Source organism: Falco peregrinus, chromosome 6, assembly GCF_023634155.1.
Source record: "Falco peregrinus isolate bFalPer1 chromosome 6, bFalPer1.pri, whole genome shotgun sequence".
NCBI classification, from domain to species: Eukaryota; Metazoa; Chordata; class Aves; order Falconiformes; family Falconidae; genus Falco; species Falco peregrinus.
In genome coordinates this window covers 19,470,179-19,487,280 of record NC_073726.1, presented here as the reverse complement: position 1 = coordinate 19,487,280, position 17,102 = coordinate 19,470,179, and the positions used below count along the sequence as shown (strand labels likewise).

Genomic DNA, 17,102 nt, shown 5'->3' with positions numbered 1-17,102 from the left:
TGAAAGGAGATTGATTAATTTTGTACTCCTGAATGCAGAGCTCAGCCAGGTTTTCTAAAGGATGCATTTGTAAAATTTCCTCCTTATCTCAGTGTGAATAAGTTCTCCATACAGCAAAATGAGAACTCTGTTTTAGGAAGTTTCAGACAGGAGCAAGCAGTATTAAATATTTCATGGGACAGCTGCATATAAAACGTCAGGGCTAGCTGTACTGTCACATCCAAACCCTACCCAAATTTAGACAGACTTGATTGTATATTCCTCAATCATCTTGTAAAGGATTTTATTTATTGCCTACTGAAGTGTGATACTTGATTTCAGCTTCACTACTGCCAAAAAGTCTCATTGGCTTAGTTACTATTAATATTTTTTATGTTATACATAAATAAAGACATGACAGTTCTGCTCAGACTAGAAAAACAGCAGTGCATCAGTTCCAAATTTACCAGAATGGTGGGCATTTTTTGTTTGCTTAGTTTTAAATGAAAGTCTGAGCTAACTTTTGGGTCATCACTTTGACAAAAGAGTTTGAAAAACTGATGAGTGTTTTCATCTCTTGTTTGCTTTGTGTCCTTCATGCATCCCCCCCCAAAAAAAAGGGTAACATCTTACAAAAATCCAATGTAAAGCAGTTTTAAAACTTCTATTCACATAGTTCAGTAGAAATATAACTTCAGCTAAGTCTAGTACACTTACTACACCTGCTTGCCAGAAAGTAAGTAGATCCTTATGTTTCATTATGCAAACTGACAATGTGTGGAAGCAAAATATGTCCAACTTTATCAGCACAATTTAATACAGGAAACAGCAGAACCATTGTTTACACACACACACAGATTCTACTATAATCTGAAGGATCTTCTGCCTCAAAGTTTAGTAATCAGGCTCTACTGTCACATGTCAATACTTCCACGGCTAGTCTTGGTGCTCTCCAATGCAGCTGTTTACCTGGATCCAGCATGAGTTATGAGAGCACTCAGTAAATTCATACGGAGCATATAAACCCAGGCCTATGACTAACCCTACTGCACCATCCATGGCACAGTTAATCTGAAGCTCAGCTAAATAAAAGGGACTAAATTTGTATTACAATTTTTCTTTCAAAGGGTTGTGGTTTCTTCTTAACTTTCAACTTTGGAAATGGTGAGAAAAATCAAAGCACCTTCATGTTCCAAAAAACAAAAAAAAAATATTTAATAGAGCAACCTCACACTAGTCTGAAGGAACAGAGTATGGCTAGCAAAGCTCAAATAAACTTAAACAGCTAAAGCAATATTTGATTTTCCAAGCTTATATCTGGCCAGTTACACAAGAACTTACTAAAAAATATTAAAAAGACAGACTGTTAGACTTTATGATCTTCAGGTCTTTTCCTACCTACATAATTCTATGATCCTATGACTCACTACTATGAATATTCTTTTACTTTCCAAATGGAGCAGGTCTGTGTTTAAAAAGAACTAAGTATTTTATAATTTGATTCAAAATAACAGGTCAGCAAAAATGTTAAACTACTCATGGTGTCTCATGATTTATTATCCCACACACTGCCTACATAGCAAGCATTCCAGAACTACACATTTCTGGAACAAATGTTTTATGCACACAAACAGCAGTTTCAGTGCTTGGAAGTGCTGAGATTTTAACAGTAACATTTCTAAGTGAAGCATTTACTAACTGCTTACTGAAGAAGCTAACGCAATACCAAAATAAAAAACAATGCACACTTCAAGTTCACAGTACCCCTCTTTGGAGGAAACCAACTGTCAAGTACAACTCCTAATAGCACAAATATATTCCTCACACTCTAACAAAAAAAAAATGTAGCCTAAATTTTTTTGGGGGAACCCCCCAACCTAGATTAAGAGTTGGATAAAAACTGAAGAGTAGAATGGAGCCAGATTTGAACCACCAACTAAATCGGACAAAGGAACAGAACCCATAAACAAGTACAATAGTCTTATGTTGCCAGAAGAGACTTAAAGTACAGACAAGAATAATTAATACCATTTAATGGATTAAATAAATAGAACAAATTTCAGTGGATGCCTGTCAGTTTTCCAGACTGTACAACAGGAGACTTGTACCAGGTTAGAGACACATGTGAAGTTCAAAATAAAACACTACTTCTTAAACTGTTGGATTCACCTACTGTGAAGTCCCCACAGCTCTCCTATCCAGTCTTGTCAGATGTTAGCATTTCACAGGAGAATGCTCGAGATTAATGGTGCCGGCTCCTCAGCTGCCACTGGTCACAGCACAAGCTAAATGCCCAGTGATTTCTACTGTATCTGCTACAGGGCCAGTAATCTCTTACAAAAGCACATGGCAAGCAGATAGCTTGGAAGTATAATCTCTTAAATATCACCTCATGACATTACCAGACATAGACTTAAGTATGAATTCAGGCTGCTAAACACTGTTACCGTATTCAAAATACATCAATGCTAGTACAAGAAACGCACAGTGGACACTTGTTGCTACACTTCTAAACAGGCTGACCACTAAATGAAACATTCTGACAGCAGCACCTACACCACTACTTCCCTGCAAAATTTATTTTCTTTTTTTTTGTCTCATGTTCCCACTCACCCTTTTTGAAGCTACCCAGCAGTTATGCTTCTTTTCTACCACCATCTTGTATTCTCCTAATTCTGGGGTGGCTGCTGCCACTGACACAGTTTATGTTCCTTTTCCCCTTCTCAACTGTTTTCATATAGACAACCAAAGGTTGATAGTACTCATTATTTATAAAGTGGCACTAGTCTTGGAATTTCCACAGCTACTGGAATTTGAATGTGCCAGGAAACTTTGAATTAGTTAAGAAAGAAGCTGTGTGAATAATATCTGGAACAAAATATTTCAGTAAGTTAGCCATGTAGTAATAGAGTGTGAATCCCAGATTACATCACTGGTTGAAACCACAAGAGTGACAGATTCTGAAATGACACTGACTCAGAAAAAAAATCTGAGATAATTCTCAATGCTTCAGTAGCTGCATGCCAGCTTAATACCACAGAAGCAGCACCATTTAAACCTATAAGCCACTGTTCAGTTTTGTAAATTTCTTAAGAAATCAAGAATTACAACTAATCCTTTCTTTCCTAAGTCTTCAGTATTGCTCTTAGTAGATGTTCAAAATCAGTAGTACCCAAACTAGTCATCACACATAAAATAATTTTAGAAAGTTTATATAAAATGTTACCTCAAGAAGCAATTGCCTATTAACTCATGTCAGCTTGTTTATTCAGGTCTAGACCTCTAATAAACTGCTTAGAGCTTCTTAGATACCTAGGCCATTACTATAATAAACACCTAAGTGATAAGACTATATTAGTTTAATATGGAAACAACAATTAAAAAGTATCAGTTTATATTCTGTATAACCTCTGGAACTTACTGAATTCTAAAAAAACAAAGCTTATGGTGAAAACAACCAGAGCACACACTCCATTTTGCAAACCTTTTGGTAACTTTTATTCACATCTTTATCTTTTGAAGTATAAATTGAGTTTAGAGCTATTTCAAATTTTCTATTAGTGCTTAATATCTTTTTATGACAATGGTTTTATGAAATTGTCTTTTTGCTTAGAATTTGATGCACATCATAAACTGACACCATAGCAGAAATTTTATGTACAACCCACTTGAATGTACACAGCTTTTGAATATAAATTCTACCTAGCTCTTCAAGACTATTCTTATATTAATACTCCTCAAATGTTTCAAGCTATTGGCTGTACAGCTACTGCTATATAGGAGGAACCCTTCCATCATTATGTGCATCACTTACACTATAACCAAGTTGCAGACTCTTTGTCTCACTATCAAGCAGCGCACCAGTACAATCCCAAGTGTCATACTTCAGAAACTCTGTGAAACATTCAAAAGGAAATACAGTACCTTAGAATTGAATCTACTTTAAAAAGACTAATCTTCTGAGAATGTACACGGTGTCTTAAAACAATATCACTGCCTTATAGAGGGACAGCGCCATTTTACTTTAAAATCTGAGGCATTTTCTTCAACTAAGATATAGGCATAGCTTCCTTTGTGTGAGGTGCCAAACACAGCAGGACCATAAGCTGAGATTCAAAGGTTTGGAAATAAAACCTCTTATGCCAGAAATCAAATGAGGGAATGGATGCACATTTAGAGATAGTAATCACGCTTGCTGCCTCACAACTATACGCCATACCACCAGTGGCTAAAATGCTTGTGGCTCCAGGTTATCTAACATGTCAGCGCTGATACATTTAAGCAGTCAGCTGATAAAGGTATCAAAGGCCAGCCTCCACACTACCTTTAAGAGATTTGGGAATCGCCTCAAAATTTGAAGTCCAGAAACTTGTTTGTGTTTCTAATAGAACTTCACTAATAGCAAATAACTGAGCTGCTTGATTGATTTATCTTCTTGTAGTATGCTCAGAAACAATCACTACATAGTTTGAAACCATAGTATAAAAGAACATGATTAAAGACCTTCTAGAACATGAGTTTGAGTGGATGTTGTGTATGACCACACTACATGAGATAAATGCTGAGTGCTCCAACAGAAAGAAGCACCTCCTTTGGTCTTACAAGGTTTACCAAGACAGTTAACTTCTGCCACAGTACAGCATGTCTCATCCAGACTCCAAATATATATCTAATAAACCTCTAGAAATCCAGAGTGCCCTAACATTTTTCTCGACAGCGTGATTGGCCTTCGTGGCCTTTTACTATTCACTGAGCTATAAATACGGTGTGCAAAAACGGTAGGTTCAGTGACTGAGATATCAGAGAACTTCTACTAGTAAGCAGACTATCGTTAATAAAAATCAAAAATACTTTATTAAAAAACCCACACTGCAACAGAGGCATACTTTATGCGGATTATTCTGGTGGAGAGATAAAACAAAATTAACTTGGAATGGAATTCATTGCATATTTTCATCACACTCCACTTGCAATTCAGAACAACACTACTGTTATCATCTACAATTGTTACAGAGCCGACTGTCCCTATGTAACTATACAAAGAGTTGGGAAAATTAGAAAGCCAAGTATGGGCATTCCTATCACAATAGGACAAAAATCTCAACTGATTTTATTCAAAGCCCTACTTGTCATGCAACACCAAGACATTATTTGCAAATGAGATAAATGGGTACTCTCAAAGTTTATACCAGGACAAATGCAGTTTCACTAAAGGTTCGCTCATTATTGTAGAAGTAGTGGTTTTACATGAACTTTAGTTCACATAAATTCCCAGTCTTCATCCACGCCTCACTTCAGTGTTTTTCATCTTGTAGCTCTAGAACTACAATCCACAAAAATAAGGAGAATAAGCATATTGACGGTTGACCTAAATTCACTACAAAAATGTCTCCACCTCTACTAAAAAACAGTACTTAGTGACACAGATTTGAAATGTTATATGAAAAAGACCTAACTATCCAGCCTCATCTTTTTCAAAAGCAAATATTTTCAGAACTGTTATTTGTATGTGAACCAGGAAAGAAAATTCAGTTGTGCACTCAACCATATTCTTTTGTTACATGCATTTTCCACGCAAAGCTACCTACAAGTAGAATATTATTTGTGGTTAATAGCACTAAAACAAAATTATGGCTCTTTCTGGTTGCTACTTAGACTTTGCATTTAACTGGTCTCAAATTAAGCTGAGAAAGCTTTGAAGTATACAAAAATATCAACCTATTCAAACACGGAGTTGCACACCCAACAGGCCCAGAAGCAAGAGTTAAGATAGATACCTACACATATAGTAGTTTGTTAGGCCTCAGACTAGTATACTGTCAAAGTCTGATGTAATCTAACCCCAAAAGGTCCTATGTTCCAAAACAGCACAGAGAAAACAACTTAGGTAGTCTCTCATCCAGGAATTAAATGACAGCCTTTGCTAGCAAACACTGAGGCACTAAAGCATATTAAAAGGAATCCCTGTCAACGTCTAAGAGCTTTAGAATGCATTTAATGGTATTGCTAAGAGTTTACCAGATTTATTAACTATCAGTAACTGAACTGCATACAGCTGAGAAATGCATTTTCAAAATGCTTCAAGAAATTTTTAATGCATCAAGAATCCTGACAACAATTAAATGATACTTAGCTTATCTTCAGTTCACCCTTGTATAGTACACCCCTGGCAGATTCTGAAAGCAACAAGTATGCAAAATAACTTAAATAAAATCTATAAATACTCAAAACAATTGTCTTATTTTGTCCCAATTTTGTTACTGCAAGGCATTTATCTCCAGTCATAGCAACTTCTAAAATTGCATTCCAATACTACATTCATACTGTATTCTGTTTATAATATTAGTACAACTTTACTGTTTTAACTGGAGACCAGCATCTCCATTCTCCTCTCTACTGTTTGGACACCAAGCTGGCAGTTATGCTTCTTGTCCACTACCATCCTGCATTCCTCAAAGTGTTAGGTAGAAAAAGATCCTTCCTGCTCAAGCCTATGACCTGTAAGTTAAAATAGCATAAGGAAACACAGGTGTGAGACTCCTTAGACTTGGAACAAAAACAAACTCCTACCCCTATCTTCCAATCAAGTGCCCTAATCACCACACTGCTTAAGAATGGCATCATCTCCTATTCCACCAACGAGGTTTTAAACTCCATTCAAAACCCACTTATTCTGTCTACCAACTGGGCCTCAAAAGTGAACACAATTTCACATTATCCCTAATCCAATTCTACAGTAAACTGTGGCACAGAAATGCAGAAACAGAAAGAATCCTATTCTGCACCCACTTCCCCCTCCACCCGGCACTATGCATTTCCAGTACTCATTTGCATATGGCATTTATCTCTGCTCCTCATCAATGGTTTTATTCAAGTCCTCACCAGACCATTACCTGGCCATCAACCAGGCCAGGCTGGATGGAGCTCTGAGCAACCTGGTCTAGTGGAAGGTGTCCCTGCCCATGGCAGGGGAGTTGGAACTAGATGATCCTTAAGGTCCCTTCCAACCCAAACCACTCTGTGATTATGAAATACCAGTGAAACTAACCACTCCAGAAACAAATTAAGTCTAAACAGGACAGCCAATTTTACTATTAAACAAGCTCAAAACGGAATTAAGCATTTAAAAGGGCCAGAGTCAGAGCAAAACCATTCAGCCAGATGCTGCAAGAACACTCTCCTTTTAACAAAGCTTCTGGAATGGCTCAACTGCTTATTAGACAACATGCACTGTTAATTCCCCATATTCCAATATGGATTTAGAAAGTTGGCAAGAACCTCTTGAGTTTTAGTGAAACTATTAAAAAAAACAAAACAGATACAGAACATTCTTATGATTGTGATAGGTAACAACTCATATCACGAACTAAACGACTACAACAGCTTTATCCATGTAAAAAACAACATATACTTATATGCAAGAAATTATTTTATCAACTTTGCAAAGGGGAAATGGGATACAGGTAGCTATTTGACTCCAACAGTATTTTCATTTAAAGAAGCAGACCATATTAAGTTGTAGAAGATACTAAGAATTATAAATCTGCTTCACAGAAAATTCACAGGGATTTTCATTACAGTACATTTGGTTTCTTTAGAAGCAATCTGCTTCTGTAAAGACTTCCTGTCCATTCTGGTTGCCTAGATACTGTTATATTTCACTGAAGATTTAATCAGGTACCTTTACTAAGTATATTACGCACTTCAAATGCAATCCTACATTTCTAAAAGGCATATATGAGAATGTAATGAGGTACAGTTTATTTCATTAATTGAAGTACTGTATATTGGAATGCTGTTGATTCCTTTAAATAAGCTTCAGGGAAGTATTTTCTAATTTCAATATTGCATTTACATGCATCCCTAAACATAAATACATAGCACCCATATAAACATAAAGACAGATGTCAACACTGCTACCTGATTTATGTTGTTACCTAAACATAAAAGAAATTCTCTTACTCAGAGCTTCAGTGACCTTTTAATTACCAAAGCCAGGCAAGGAAAGCAATTTATTTGCCTGTAATACTTAACAACAAATCTCTTTAAGAACTGGTTGTTAAATGCTCTACATCAATTACCCCATCAGCTGAGATCCTGAAAGAATACTATCATGAGAAAATTTTAAAGATTACACAGAAGTATAGTTTTCAAGGAAGGGCTGGCCATTAATTAAACAAAAATGATGTGGGAAGACAAAAATTGAACTAAACAGATAACATGCTCAAGGAATAATACATATAGGTATCTGGGACACCAAGTGATTTTTAGGCCATTTTGCTTGGTACAGCATGACGAGATACATGATACTTTACCTCCTGTTACATATTCAAGCTGTAGATAATTCCAGAGATTTTGAAGCTGGCTCTGGCTCCACAGCTTTGCAAATTCCAAGGGCAAAGCCATGATGATGGGAAACATCTTCCAAATTCCCAACCCTAACACTTCTTACAGCTATACTGTGAAAGGGTTATAAGCAGCCACAAACATAAGATAGTCTATGACATCATATCATTCCTTCATTTCCCATCTTGATTCTCATTAAGAAATCTTATTTTGTCTTGTCTGCTCCTACTTCATAGACAAGGAGAATGAAGTTTAGCATTAAGAGATGAGTTCAAATCTTTTATTGCAAAAGCATACGTTCTAGTACACAAGTCTCTCACCAAAGTTTTTGGTTTAATTGTGATTGTGTAATAAATTTCAGTATCTTAATTATCCTTCTGCTCAGAAATGTCACCAAGTTGATCACTTCAAAAACTCTTGCCTTTTTTGAATACTGCACTTAAAACCTACTGCTTTCAAAAGTTCGAAGTTCTGATTTTTCTAACTGGTCTCTCTATACCTTACCAACTTAAATACTTTTTGGATACAGAATCTCTCAGGTGAAACCAACTAAGTTCCATTTACAGAATAACAAAACAGTAATTTACACAAAGCCTGAGGTAACAGGACACTGAGCAAACAAGGGCAATAAATAGAACAGCTGACCTCAGTAAAGCCGGACAGTGACTAAGACTCCACCTCAGAATAGCGAGTTTTCATCAATACAGGCTCTCCTGTACACAGTTTGGAAAAAGACCTTATTAATAGATAATTATCAAGTCAGTTCAGATATATATTTAGTGTTCCATGGCAGAAAAACTTCACACTTAATAGAACATCTTAAATACCTCTTTTCTACTTCATCTTCTACCTTGAAATTTGCCAGATAGTATATTACAGGAAAGCAGACATCCATCAAGCTCAGCAGCAAAAGCTGACTTCAGAATTTCACGCCTTCTGAAGCCAGACTCATGGCCTGGTTTCAAAATATTTAGCCAGACTTTAGGATATGCTGACTACTCAATTATTCCTTTTCAGAGGACCAAAACAACTAAAGGGTAAAATGTGGCAGCAAAAGAACAATCCACTTTGGCCATATGATTATATAAATCAGCACAGCCTAAATCTTCACAGCACAAAGCCTGAGCTCAAGTTGTGCCAACAACTATGCAAGGAGCTATACTGTGAAGTGAGTTAAAAATAACTTCACAAGAGGAAGTTAGTTTAAATACACAATCATTTCAGCAATATAATCCATAGGGCTGAAGTAAACTGTCATAGCAGCACAATAACAATACAATAAACTGTGCTGCCAGAAAATGTAGGAAGAAACAAATTAAGTCAGCGTATTACAGAACTTAAGTGTAGCCTTGAGCCACCACTGATGCTGGGAGTGAATGGATGACCAAAAGGTACATTAACCAGAGCTTTTTTGGTCTCTGGTTTTGGTGGGAGGGTGGGAAGAAGCATTACGTTGATTTTAAATGACAACTTAAAGGAAAATATTTTTTAAATTGTAAAGTGTTTTCTAACTCTTAAAATATTAAAAAGCCTTAATGCCTAATGCAAGAGAAGTTACAGTAATTTGTATATATCCGTAACTACACTTTTTCATCAACAGACAAAAAAGCAAAGTCGCGATTACTGTTATCACAACATGGCACAAAATGTACCATTTGTCTTCAGCCCCTTCTAAAACACATACCAAAATACATTTTTTCCTAAGAACATTAGGAAATTAAAATAATGATATCATAAATGCTGATTTTATGAAGAAACTTCCAAAATGAAGATTTAAAATAATGCAACAGTTGACCTGAAATCACTGAAGACAATTTGTATTGCGGTGATGAAGTCTATATACACATTAGACACCAATATTACAATGTTGTAAATTATTACACCAACATTCAAATAGAAAGAGACAAGCATAAAAGAACACAAACTGCAATTACACAAACACAACCATAACTGAATGGCTGTGTTTTCTGTATATCCATGAGCCTCCTTTCACAAAAGGAAGGGGGATTATTACACTATGGGAATCTAGTAATTTTGACTGTTCTTTGAAATTATTGTTGTGTTTAGTACAAAGGCTTGAGGATTTCACTGACTTAACTACCAAGTCAGATATAAAAGTCCTCATAAATAACATCCTGATTGCTGGAGCCCAACTGTACCATATTAAAATGCAAGAGAAAAAAAAGCTCCCAGTTCAGAACTCCTGCTAGATCTAACCAGACAGGCAGAAAGTCAGAGGGCAGACAGACAAGATCAAACAAGCAAAAAAAACCCCTAACATTAAACACTTCTTTTAGGTATCACAAAACAGCTTTTAAATTGGAAGTAAACTTTGTAAATATCTATAGATAATTGCCTCTGAAAGCGAGACAGGAAATACTTTGTCAGATACGTTTTAGACTAGGCTTGCATAACTTAACAAAGATGAGGTCAACATCTCTTAAGTGTGCAATGCTTGTTTGTGAGAATAAGGCTTTCTTGAGATCTCCCGTAAGTTCAGACTTCTATAGCCTTTTTTGTCTGCAAGCATGGTGAAAGAGAATACTCTGGAGGAAAGGCAAGAGAAGTAACAGTACAAACAGCATAGATTTTATTTTTTAGTCCAATGTGCAGTCTGGTCTTGAGGAAGGCAGGTATTGCCAAGGACTACAAGGATCATGCTGCTGAAAAGATGCGCATGCAGTGGGAGTCTGTTGACTAAGCAGACAGAAAGATGCAGCTCTATAACAAAAGAAAAGCAGTAGAGAAAAAGATGCTTGAAGTGTGAAGATTTAAAAGAGTTAACTTCATAGAACTGTTCTAGTTGCTACCCTAAGGAATAGGAAGAACTGCAATGAAAGAAAAAGATTAAGAGCAGTACTCTGTCTGAAATTAAAAACCAGGTATCTTTAAGAATGTTCCAGTACAAATTACAAGGATCTATTCAGGAATGGAAAAGTGGCTTTGTTGGTCATGATAATAAAGGTATCCATTGAAGTTAAATCTACAAACAATTATCCAGAAAATAGACAGATAATTAAAGTTGTCAAATATATGGCCTGTGACCTCCTGGATCCCAGGATCCACTCCTGAAGACGTTTAAGACATATCTATTGCTCCTTTCACTGAATTTGCTATATTAGGTTAAGAATGTGATAATCCACAAGACAAAGGGCTAATCCTATAAACTCATGCTGCCGGTTTGAATATATTCATAAAACCTGATGAGTTAACCTCATACCAGAAGGCTTTCTACTAAATGAGGAACTGCCTGTTCTCCTGCAGTTGGCATAAATTCAGTCTTATGTGCTTTAGCTAATTCAACAGAAATGTACTTGCAAATCCACACCTGATCTGGATCACATGTATATTAACCCAGTACATAAGAACCACCATCTCCCAACATGATTAGAATTACACTCGTTTGGCAAGCACCACTGGATTTTTTATTTGATAAATACTAAAAGTTAAGATGAGGAACCATGAAAGAGAAAAACAACATGGGTCTACTGCTTACACTGCTTGGAAGCTAGCCAAAATATACACTGCTTTTCAAAAATCTCACTCACACTTAAGCATGTGAAAAATTAAAAAAAAACCCACACCCAAAACAATTACTTCAAACAATTAGAAAACAGAAGTTTAGGAACTGTCAACTTGACACAAATATTAAAGTGCTTAAGGAAAAGTACTTTTGCATGTTAGATTTTAGTGTTGGACAATATGCTAGACTGCACTTAAATTTTATGGGAAGGTCACACATTGAAAATAATTTTAAATGAAAGAAAGTTGCTTATTTATTGATTTTTTTAAATTAAAATAACCTAATTCCATGTATAAACAAGCATCTTCCATTTGGATTACAAACTATATGCTCAAATTCAGCTTACTACTAATAATGAGGATAGTGCTCAGAAATTTTTCAGGAAAGGTTATCCTGCTGTTGGGATAGCACATTGGAGTGCATAGAATTACAAGGATAAAATAGTTATACATGGGTAATGGTCAAAACCCAGTATTTTTGTTCCAAATGACCTGCCATCAAATTTGTACAAAATGATGTACCAATTTACAGATAACGATGAAAGAAGCTAGATAATCCAGGCCAAGAGTATTTTGCACAGCTTAAGTATGTCTGCTTCCTCATAAAGACAGGACAACAAAATATAACATGGATCAGTGACATTGTTTACGAAGTCATGGTTTAGGTACAGCTGTGTCACATCTATCTCAATTAAATCACTGTTATTTCCTGTTTTAGAAAAACCTTTAAAAAGCATATACTGGAATAAATTAAATTTAAAGGCTAGATACAGACTAATTTTATAAACACACCTCCCCTCAACTGAGCATTCTAGCTGAAGCTTCAGTAGAACTCTTTAGTCACCACACAAAAATATGAATTTTATAGACACTGTAAGAAATCTGTCTTATAGGGTCAGTAGGTATATAGCTACATGCTCTTTTTCTACATAAGCAAGGTACTTTAGATGCCTCACACACACTGTATTTTCCTGGCAGCAGACCACAATTTGTACTTTTCCTTTTATTTCAGTATCTTTTTAACAGAAAAATCCCATAAATAGATGTAGTACAAGCAAGCAGATTATATACTATGACATATGGGCAAAACAAGCAATTGGGACAGTGAGTGGTGAGAAGGAAGTGACTCTAGTGGAAGTAACTTTATAAATAGTTTCGCGATCAGATAAAGCATTCATATAACATTTAAGACATCTGACAGAGTTGCAAGGAAAAGTAACTGAAAAACTTTAATTCCAAGACATGTGATATACAGAATTACATCCAAGGGTATATATACAAAACCTCAGCGTGAGTTCAGTAGATTATTATGTAATTTTTGTTTAAATAATGATTCAAACACTGGTAGTAAAAGTTTGCCTGACAGTTTTCCTATCTCTTTTTAATAGGGGAGGGGGAAATACTAAACCAACTGAGCTATTTCTCAGAACACTATGAGAAAACACTTGTATTTGAGCATTAGTTCCATATCCCAAGATTTCATGAGATTCCAGCAGAAAAAACATACAGAAAAGCTTTTGAGGAAAGTATTAGAAACACAGTTTGTGAAATTTAAAAATCAAAACTCATAGCACAGTACTTTACACATAAGAGCATTAAAAAAACTGAGAACAGTGACAGAACTCATTCTCAAGTTTAAAGCATACTTCTATAGATATGGACTTCATCCATACCCAGAGAGTATGATGAAAGATATGAAGACGACCACCAAACTACATGTCCTAGAAGTTCCATACAGAACAGCAAGGCACTGAAAAAATAATTTTAAATGCGTTGCCAGAAACCACAAAGCATTACTTTGTCATCTTTGAAAGAGACAATAGCAGCACTGCAGAAAGTGTTACTGATCTCATAACGGGATAACCTTTCCATACAACAATCCGAGGATTCCAAAGGTGTACAGGACTAGGCAACAGTACCAACCCAAAGCCTAACACTTTCTGGAAAACAAAAAATAAAAGCTTTAATTGCTTCTTTTCCAAGTGAAATTTTAGGTCTACAAACACATTTTAGGACGTTTGTTTTTCCCATACTAGGTTTGTTTCATCTCTTCATCTACACATGGAAGTGCTTCAGTTTCCTGCACCCTTCTGGAGCTATTTTAGAATAAAGTAACTTCTTTCTGTTGCTGAAGAGGTCTACTACAATGTCTGTAGTGAATCTAGCATAATCGATGTCGAGCAAAGTGAGAAACTGGGCATTGTTTAAAAAGTTTGCCTGAAACTGTAGGTCTGGGAGGGGAAGGGAGTAACAGGGAAAGCTGCAACTCAACAGCTATCTAAAACCGGATTAGAAGGATCCGGTCTCATTTAGTTATACGGCATATACTGCCGAACTCCCTACAATATTAATACAATGCAAATCTTCTAGCATTCAGCTGTCTGCAAGCTGTACAGTCATTTTAGTCTTGCACAAAGGTATTACTAATTAAAACCTTCACTTTTTTCTTGTAATTTTTAAAATAGTCTGATTTTACTTATGTTTACACAAAAACATATCGCAAAATATACAAAAAAGCTAGCTTCAAGTTCCTGAGTTGTGCTCACAAGTACACACGATACATATTATGTGAGTCATTATACGTTTAGAATCCCCATCAAGGTTGTACTTTCCGTTAAGATTTCAGCAACACGAGAAAATTCCACAAAAATGAAACTGTGAGAAGTTAAATGGTGCTTTGCCTTTTGTTCCTTTGATGCTTTCTGCACTTTATTCTTGTAGCAACAATTTATATGTCCGGGTCTACAAGAAACTAACAGCAAACATCCTCCAACCAGCAATTTCCTTCGTCTAAGCAGAGATACACAGAATCCACGTCTTAAGTTTCAGATGTTATCCCCTTCATGTGGGAGTTAGGGCCCGGTCTGAACAAGCGCCCCGGGACAAACTACGCCGTGCCGCTTCCCCAGAGCGGCCCTGCCTGTAACCCCGAAAGAAGCCGAGACGCCCACCTGCGTTAACGGGCTGCTGTGCCTCCCCTCAGCCCCAGAACTTACGAGGGGCCACGAGCACACCCCCCACTACGGCCGGGCGGCTTTCCTCCAGCCACGTTATCCCAGGAACGCATCCCACCGCCCAACCACCCTCCAAGCCGGAGGAGCGGCCCCCCCTCCTCACATTAGCTGGAACTGGTGGGCACCTGCCCCGCCCTCGCCCACACAAGGGCCCTCGCCTCCGGGCTGGGAGGCGAGGGGGCACCTCACCCCAGGGCTTCGGCGGGAAAGGGGGATTACTTCAGGGGGACCCTGGCCTCACTGGAGCCCTTACCCAAGAGGAGCAGCTTGACCTCCCTGGCCGCCTTCTCGCCATCCTCCCGCAGGTTCCTGTCGATCATCTTGCTCCTCTCCACCGCTGCCTTGTCCTCGGCGCTCAGCGTGCAGCCCATTTTGGGAAGGGGGGTGTTTTATTTCGCCGGGAGATGAGAAGCAAGGGAGCGGCGGGGTTTGGCGCCCGGGGCCGCCGGAGAGGCGCTGAGGAGGGAGGGGGAGTGAGTGCCTTCCCGCTCTGTTTCTCTTCCCCCCCCCTCCCTCACCTGAAACGCAACGGCGGCGCAGGCACCACACGCAGAGTTTACCTCACACGCAAGCAACCGGAGAGGAAGAAAACGGGGAGGGGGCGAGGGGAGGCTTGCCTGAAGCCGTCCCCCGGGGAACGCGGAGAGGGAGCGGGCGGAGAGCCGCTAGCGGAGGCCACGCTGCAGGGCCCGCTGCCCGCCGGGCCGATAGGCTGCTGCTCCCGCCGCCGCGGCCCTGGCGCTCCCGCGGCACCGCCCCCGCCCCCCGCAGGCGCTCGGTCGCGCGCGCCGCCCACACGGCGGCGCGGATGTGGGGGGCGCGGGGGAAGGAGAGCGGCGAACGCGTGCTCGGCGGGAAGGGCGGGGCGGCCGCGCGTGCGCACGGCGGCCGCGAGCCGTTGCGGAGGGCGGGGGGAAGCGCAAGGCAAGCAGGACGCGCGTGGCGCTGGAAACGCGCGCGGGGGGCCTGGGCGGCACCGTCACCTGCAGGTGCCATCGCTGCACACCTGCCTGTGGCGGGGCCAGCCGCCGAGGGCTCGGATTTAAACGGCTCCGTGCGGGAGGTTCCGTCCCTCGGCGGGGCGGGGGAGCGCTGGGCGCGGCCGTACCACCGCCCGCAGGGGCGGTTCCGGAGGCTGAGGTGTCCTGCGGCGCGGCGGGGAGCGGGAGCCGGCGGAGGGGAGCGCTCTCCTCAGCCTCGCCGTCTGCTAACGGTGTCCACGCCTGCCTTGTGCTCGCTACTCGCCGCTTCGCTGCCGAGATCCGTCAGAGGGCCTCGGGGTCCAGCCCCCACGGCGCCGGGTGCTGGTGGGCTCCAGGGCGGTTGTCCCCTCAGGAGGGGGTGGCCGGGGGGTGGCCTGGGGCTGCAGCGGGGCTCTCTGCTCTGAGGACTCACCAGCCAGCAGCATTTTTTCCCTCGCTAAAAGAAAGCCGAGTGAGACGATCCCACCCCACGGCTCAAAACCGCTCAGCCAGTTTTCGCGTGCCCTGCGTGCTTTCTGAGAGCTCAAGTGTAGGGCTGTCTGCATGTCCACATCCCATCTGCCGATGGGTTATTTTGTTGCTTGCTCGTTCTGTTCTTTTAACATAAACCCCCTAAGAAAACATGCTAAGATGCAATTGCTACAATTCTTTCCCCGCCGTGCACGTGTTGAACTGTTTGGATTACAAAAGAAAGATCCTATTACCTTATAATAGGATCACAGAAATAAATCGGGTTGGAAAGGTCCTCAGATCACCCAGTCCAACCTCCTGCCCCAAAGCAGGGTCAGCTGAGCTTCTGGGTGATGTATCCACCACCATGCCCCAGCTTGTGAGCACAGTCTGTTTGAAGCAAAGTAGGCTTCACAGAATTTCTTAGGTAAAGCAGCCTGCGCCTGAAATAAAACTGAATCTCAGAAAAAAGTTTCAGTTGAACCATAAGACACAAGAGTCTGAGGCAAATCTGTTAAATTAAAGTTCATTTTCCCCAGTGAGTCCTTGGGATTTTTTGTTTCTATAGGATCTCAGGAATTTCAGCCTTCAGAATGAGCTCAAAAAGCAGAATTTTACCATACAGGAGGTGTTTCAGCATTAGAGTACAAAGACTTCAAGTCAGACTCAGCTATTACTGTACTTGGAAAATTAAAAGTTTTTTCCTGTAATACTTAATCTTGATGAAAAAGTGTACTCAATATTCATTTTTTATTGGATATTTTTCTTTACAGGAATCTTTGCTCATGCTGAATAAACCATAAGTAAT

The 17,102-nt window shown here is 39.5% G+C and overlaps 1 protein-coding gene across 2 annotated transcripts in view; it reads right to left on the bottom strand.

The window, feature by feature from the left end:
- GNAI1 (G protein subunit alpha i1) overlaps window positions 1-15,592 on the bottom strand; it is a 36,319-nt gene extending 20,727 nt beyond the window's left edge. For both annotated transcript variants that reach the window (XM_027795362.2, XM_027795364.2), the window contains exons 1-2: window positions 15,422-15,592; window positions 15,115-15,317 (exon numbers count right to left, since the gene is read on the bottom strand). In XM_027795362.2, the coding sequence (XP_027651163.1) occupies window positions 15,115-15,232 (118 nt within the window). In that variant the 5' untranslated portion in view covers window positions 15,233-15,317; window positions 15,422-15,592. The remainder of the gene's footprint in view (window positions 1-15,114; window positions 15,318-15,421) is intronic.
- Between the last annotated feature and the right edge of the window lie 1,510 nt (window positions 15,593-17,102).